Source organism: Bombus terrestris, chromosome 16, assembly GCF_910591885.1.
Source record: "Bombus terrestris chromosome 16, iyBomTerr1.2, whole genome shotgun sequence".
NCBI lineage: Eukaryota > Metazoa > Arthropoda > Insecta > Hymenoptera > Apidae > Bombus > Bombus terrestris.
In genome coordinates this window covers 6,648,195-6,655,325 of record NC_063284.1, presented here as the reverse complement: position 1 = coordinate 6,655,325, position 7,131 = coordinate 6,648,195, and the positions used below count along the sequence as shown (strand labels likewise).

The 7,131-nt window shown below is 26.2% G+C and overlaps 1 protein-coding gene across 4 annotated transcripts; it reads right to left on the bottom strand.

Moving 5' to 3' along the window:
* Positions 1 to 58: 58 nt before the first annotated feature.
* On the bottom strand, positions 59 to 6,714 carry LOC100644311 (regulator of G-protein signaling 7). Of its 4 annotated transcripts, none has more exons than XR_001099444.3 (14): positions 6,190 to 6,714; positions 5,675 to 5,827; positions 5,299 to 5,524; positions 5,131 to 5,227; positions 4,989 to 5,039; positions 4,463 to 4,618; positions 4,120 to 4,343; positions 3,792 to 4,012; positions 3,526 to 3,639; positions 3,321 to 3,446; positions 3,008 to 3,194; positions 2,739 to 2,831; positions 1,236 to 1,430; positions 59 to 1,164 (listed from the first exon to the last, which is right to left on the bottom strand). XR_001099444.3 is itself a non-coding variant. In XM_003401757.4 (13 exons), the coding sequence occupies exons 3-13, from the start codon at positions 5,515 to 5,517 to the stop codon at positions 1,365 to 1,367; spliced, it is 1,554 nt and encodes a 517-aa protein (XP_003401805.1). In that variant the 5' UTR covers positions 5,518 to 5,524; positions 5,675 to 5,827; positions 6,190 to 6,714; the 3' UTR covers positions 59 to 1,364. The 4 variants fall into 4 exon arrangements, 1 of the variants encoding a protein (XP_003401805.1); XR_001099445.3 differs by having other exon boundaries at positions 59 to 799; XR_002308545.2 differs by having other exon boundaries at positions 59 to 794.
* Between the last annotated feature and the right edge of the window lie 417 nt (positions 6,715 to 7,131).

Sequence of the window (7,131 nt, the reverse complement as noted above, 5' to 3'; positions counted from 1 at the left end):
ACTATTTACAAATTCTGGGTCAATGAAGTACTACTAGATAAAAGATCATACATCACTGTTCTTTTTTATACTATGTTATATTTATAATTACATTTTGTTCTTCTAATATATACCTGGCTTACAATACGTTTTAATATAATAAATATTACAAGATTGCAAATGCTTGATAACTTTTCGTATATTTTCTTCACTACAGGCGTATTTGTCTATTCATGAAAAATATAATTGATACGAAAATAGGTGTGTGGTATCCTATTGTTTCTTTCTTTATTAATTTTAAACAAATACTGTAGATTTTAAACATTGTCAAAGGCATACAAGAGTTATGTGTTACTTTATTAATTTTAAACAAATACTGTAGATTTTAAACATTGTCAAAGGCATACAAGAGTTATGTGTTACCCAGAAATGTAGGAATTATATTTTTAATATTTGATCTCAATTACTTTACTTAATACAATACTTATTGTATTGACAAACATTCCATTTTTGCAAGATATGAAAGAGTATAGTGGAACATGTGCTTTAGTAAAATTTTATTGTATAATAATTACTAATGTATTATTAATCATTACATGTTAATCATGCATTTTAGTTTCTGACTGTTGTAACAGTTAATAATCTAATAATTTTTCTTTTCTTTTAAACATATGCATACCTGAACATAATTAATTTTTCTCGATAGAATATCAACTTATCAAAATTTCATATTTGAGAGGTCCTTGATAGTCTCTTTAGAATTCCATGTAGAATTATTATTTTACAATTGTAGTATTTACTTTAATTTAGACTACCTATACTTGGGAAAAATATATTACAATAATTATAAATAATTAAATATCATTAATGACGTGTAATTTAATAAATAAATGTTTATAGAATTGCTCTATACAGTTATACATTTTTTGCTTGTACTAATGATACGTCAATTGGAATAAATTATTTACAAAACCTATTTCAGGGCTTGGTATGATTTATCACTGAGCTGTTTAAGAATCATTCTGATCAATTCCATAAAATAAAAGGTAGAGGATGATGTTACAAACACCGTTCTTTAAACGTCCTTAGAATTGAACATTTATTAATTGTATACATAGATAATAAAATTAAAAAATTGACAAAAAATGGAGTTGATCAGTTTGGCTTCCAAGAGACTCAATTATTCTACAAAAAATTGTATGGAAGCAAGTAGAAAATTGCGCTAGATGCGGATTTAAAGTATTTTGCATACTTACTCTTTTTTAGCGTGATAGTAATAAAATGAACTGCATTGTTTCCTCTTCGAATCATTCTGAATACGAAAACATAACACGAGACTTGGAAAGATTCCCAAAACCATTTATGAAAAATTTTTAAGCTGGTGATTACGACGTGGCTGTGTCCCTGCGCCCGCTGAACGATACAATAGAACGAATACCTTTTACCGAAGTCTGAAATAATTGAACAAAGGATGTAATTTTATTAACAGATGCTACGATTTTTTTTTTAAACTAATTTTTTTAAATGTTTACAAAACTCTCGAATTTGCAGCGTATTACTATTTAAGAAGTTTTAAGTATATGCAATATAAGTAAGTGTTATAAAGTATTATAAAGAACTATAAAAATGTTATTAATAATATTGATAGTGATGATGATGTCGAGGACGATAATAATGATAATAATGTTGATGATATCCATAATGTCTATTATGTTACATTAATATAAAAGCTTTACATTTTGGTTGCATAAACTAATGAAGTTAAATCTTTGACATTGTTGAGTAAAATATTGTTTTCAGCAAAAAGAACTGTTAGAAATCTTTAGATACTATTAGAGATTTAAATGTGATTCTTGAGTACATACATACACAATCATGTATAATTATTTAATTACGAACATTAATATTATTAAGTATTATTTTTGCAATTTGTTTGGGTCATTTTTATCATCTAATTACATTGAATAAATTGACAAACCTTCTACAAACTGATATTTTATAATTGTTAGTTATCGACTTGTATTATTTTTTACTTGGAGTTAATATAAATATACCGTTATAATTTTTCACTTTTTTTCTTGAAGCAGCTAGGTGATACATACATCAGTAGTGAAGCTGTAGTTAAAAACTAAATTAAGAAAAAATATAAAACATATACAAATAATGATCTGCTAAATAAAAGCTATCTAAATAAAGAAATCTATCTCCACAACAATCTAAAAGTCACAGTGGAAACCAAATATCTCAAAAAGCAGGCTACAAGATTATAATCATTAAAAGATCAAATACTGTGTATGCAAGTAAAAAATGTTGTGTACAAAAATTGTGAAAAAATTGAAATAAATAAATTTAAATAATATAACAAGAATGCAAATAGTATTGTAGGACAACAAAATTAGTAAATAATATCATAACGATAAGCTATATATTGTAATGAAATATTACACAAAATATCTTATCTAAATGATAATGATAATGCAGACAAAGATGATAGTGACGAAGACGACCATAACGATGGCGATGATGAAGACAAATAACGACGTTAGTGGTAATGATGACGGCAGCAGTAAAGATGATAATATATATATATATATATATTCATGATTGTTTTTATAAATTAAAATAACAGTTACAATAACAATTACAATTATAATAATTGTAACTATATTAATAACTGCGTAACTACTACGTGTCGGGGTGCTACTACTCATAGTAGTGATCTAATATGTCAAAATATAATTTATAAATGATATATTGACCTTTTTCTTCGAGCCACTGAGAAAATCCTTATACATTTCCGAGCGAAGATACCTGGAGTAACTATCGCTTTTCATCAGATGATAAACGTGCGCCTAAAATTGGATACCACAGAAGATTGTTTTATTATTTTTCCATTATTATTATTATCTCTAAGCTTTTATTACATTTAATTTATTCGATCTTAATATTTCAATGAATTTCTTGAATAAATATCTTTTCTACGAAGTTTCTTAATTTTAACTTGTAAGATCTTGTTTCTAATTTGTACCGCTGTTATGTCGAAACACCATCGATCAGGTCTCTGTAAATGCTTCTTTGTTAGCTCATAGGACTGGCAATCGACGTTAATTGGGCAACTAGCATCTGGACCCAAATACTCATTCCAAATTTCGTTCACTTTATTTTGGACTTCTTTTTGAGGTAATGTTTTCAATTCTTGCACAGCTTCCCAAAATCTACGTATATCAACGAGGAATTAGTATTTTTAGTTTCTATAATTGTATTTTATTTTACAGAGATATTCTAGTCCAAAACTTTAATATGACTATCTAAATTAGAATATCTTCCTACTATTAACTTACTTTAGATTTTCACCACTGAACTCTTTATCCAGAAAGCGTATAAATTGTTCTCTACCAACAGGATCTTGTAGCAATTCTTGAAGACTAAAACCCCATCTTTTTACTCTTCTTGTTGATATTTCTTTGCTATTTAAAAAAAATCGGATGTATTATCTTAATAATGTACACATAAATAAGGATAATATAAATTAAGAAATACACGTACGCTAATTTTTCTTGCTCCCACATTTCAGGATTATCTGATATCCATGGATTTGTGAATTCAGGTTGTATGAAAAAAGGATCATACTCTACATACTGCTCAAAATACGCAATCAGACTAAAATAATTAAAATTAAAAATACTTAAAAATAAGATATGTAATTTAAACAAATTAATATTGCTTAAAATAAATTAATTATATAACATCATACAGTTTTCGAAAAAATTTACAATAATATTCGATAATATTTAAAGGTGATATTTACTTACGCTTCTGAAACTTTCGAGACCTTTATATTCGATCTATCTAGTCTAGATTTCAACATTTCAATCTCCTTATTTAACGATTCTATCGATGATATCGAGAACGATCCTGAATGTGAAGGAATATCGGTACTAGTCATACCTAAATGTTTGTTTAACTTCGAAATTGGTTTATAAGTACGGCATGCTTTCTTAATGTCCATTTCTGTTGTATTAACACATCCAGGCTGAAACATATAATAATTATATAAGTTTCCTATTATATTAAATATGTGATTATTATTCAATAAGAAATAATTTTTCAAAAGATAGAAATAAAATTAGATATTATTACCATTGGTCTATATACATCCCAGAAAGCTCTTTCCTGACTATCCAGTACCTTTCTTTCTAATTTATCTCGCTTTTTATCGACTTTACTTTGTGCTTCTGCTTGCATAAAAATGAACTCCCATTTTCTCGAAAACATTTTCTGCAACTTAGCTAAATTTTCAGCCTCATAATCTGCTAATTCTAAACGTGTTTTATTTTGCATCGTTCTTTTGCATAAATAGACAGCTATAATATTAAAGTTAAATATAAATTCTTTTACAAATAATTTGATATTTATATAATTAGTACAAGAAATATCTTTGTGTAATCAATGCTAAATTAAAAAAAAAAAATAGTTTTCATACCATAATCAGTATTTTCTGGTTCCCAACAATTTGATGGCCAAAAATATGGTGTTTGAAACCTGTAGAAAGTATTATCATTTTTTACAGTAAGGCAGTGGTCATCAATAGGGAAGAAATATCCATGAGATGCCATAAGATGTGCCACATGAAGTGCCTCTATCATATCAATACATTTCTAATTAGTTAAAATCAAATAATTTTTTATGATTTATGAGGGAAAATCAAACAATAAAAGAACATTTTAGAAATTAAATCATTCAATATTATTTATACAATTAAATTGTTTGCCATTGTTTTATGTAATCCTCTTCAAATTCCATATCTCTTATTTTGTAGCAGATACATTTTTTGAATCAATTAATAATTCTAAGAAACGAGCTAAATAAATAACTATTACTTTAAGCTACTATTATACTTTGAAGGCTATGATTAATTATAATATAATTAATAGTTGAAAGCAGAAACAAAAACCCTTTTATTTTGTGATTTTTCCCTAATGTTTATGTACTTAATATTTTAATTGTACCTTGATCATCTATAGCCATGGCCTTCATCATCCATGATATTAAATCTGTACCTAAAATAATAAAGAGAATTAAGTACATTAATATTATATTAAAAAATAAAGAAAGAATAATAAAATGTCAAATAAAATTGTAATATATTACCAGTAAAAACAGAAGGTGTTTTTGTCATAAAATTCTTTACCGTTTTCACTGGAACACCTGTAACTTCATCTGACATTTTTTCTACAATATCTTCCATCTACAATACACAGATAAATAAAATTAAAGATGAGAACACTTAAAAATTATAAAAACGATATTCTCTCTTACTTTCTGATACACAAGATAATTAGGTGTATCTTCGGCACATGAGGCAGTGATATGATATGTGGGACTACTTGGAGATTTGTCAACTGCTTGGCCATTTTGATTGTTACATTGATCTATTTGATTATCTCTACTTCTATATCGATCAGCTGTTCCTCCAATGTCATTATTTTCACCTGGTTTTCGGCGACATGCCGATTGTTCAGAATTCATAGTTACCATATCCAAGCTAAAACAGTATTTTGGAAAGATTTTTATTGCATTTATATTATTCAAAGTATAAAATAAATATAGAAGGTTCACTAGTATTTGACCTCATTATTTAAAAAATTTAGTTTTATTAATTAATTTAGTTAGTTGAAAACAGAAATATATTTACCTTAAAAAAGTATATTCTCCATGACATGAATAAAAGAAAAGTGTCTTGTTTACATTATATTTATCAAGACTTAAGCCAATATCCGATTAATTGACTATTCACTATCACAAAGCCATGCCAATTATACATTTCACTAAGATGAGGCAGAAACAGCTGGTGAAAAAATATATAAATGAAATATTTCTTTATATTTCAATATATTTTCAGTGTATAAATCAATGTCACAATATATATCATTGTTTTATATATACATTTATAGCACGAAAAATATAAATTTCAATAAATCAAAAAAATGTAAGCATTCTTAGATTTAAATTGATATTAAAAAGCGAAAAAATATAATAATAATTACAATATATGAATTTACTAGTTATTATAGTTAATTTCACAATTCTATTCCGGCACAATGAAAATTAAATTTTCATATATTCTTTAAAAATAATCATCACATTAAATTTAATTTACAAAGAAAATTTTACTTCAACAAATGATTAGGTAGTTAATAATAATATTACCGACTCTCAAGGAACGAAAACTAAATCTTAGAATGATCAACAGTGCCAATCATTCATGTTCTTTCTTGATAAGCAATTTCTCTATCAGAAATAATAATTCGACCTTTCCATATTAAAAAATATGCAGCTATAGTATTTCACAATCTATTCGAAAACTTATTTTTGTGAGTCAAACTGTATTTGAAGCACAAATCTTCCTCATTACACGATCAATATTCCAAAATCACAAAACTATGAACACATTCTATTCGTTCGTAGAATTGCATTTAAACAAGATTGTTTCGTCTTAAATTGTTCAAATTATTTCATTAATGACAATAATTTACAAATAAACCGATAATAAATTGTTTTTGATAGATGAAATAATAGATCGGTGTTTTTACTATACATATATGTACGTGAAATTCCTTTGTACATTCGAACCACGACTGCGCGTACAATTTCATGTTGCTACGACGATGGTGTAGAAGCATATCATATCATATTCATATGTATAGCAGAAACGGAAATGATGTAAAAATCTGTGAAAATTAAAACAATTAATTTTAAATGTTAACTAATTCATAATGTTGGTTAACCGTATTCTTTAGTAATAGAATATTTACATATTTACATGATAAATCAATAAAGATCATTCGTTGATTTGACAATAAAAATTTTTACAAAATAAGGTCTATTTCAAACATTTAGCAAAACATAAAAATGTAAAATGCTTACATACGTCTTTAATAAAAATATATCTAATATGTGTAAGTATTAATATCGATGTGTATTAATTAATGAGATTATTGAACTGCAACATGTTAGTAAACCATCTTTATTCTTTCATTTCTTGGTGTGATAAAATTCTTAATAAATTCAATTCCTTCTCAATATATATAAATTGTACATAATTCATTTCACAACGTAAGCGTACGCATTTCATGCGCGCGAATTCTATGC

What these genes read in the sequence shown, in the direction of transcription:
- LOC100644311 (XM_003401757.4), bottom strand. Translation starts at nt 5,517, where the DNA reads ATGGTAACTATGAATTCTGAACAATCGGCATGTCGCCGAAAACCAGGT. An exon ending in AACACCTTCTGTTTTTACTG is followed by an intron (nt 5,040 to 5,130) that starts GTAATATATTAC and finishes TTATTATTTTAG; the next exon opens with GTACAGATTTAATATCATGG. An exon ending in TGGGAGCAAGAAAAATTAGC is followed by an intron (nt 3,447 to 3,525) that starts GTACGTGTATTT and finishes TTTTTTAAATAG; the next exon opens with CAAAGAAATATCAACAAGAA.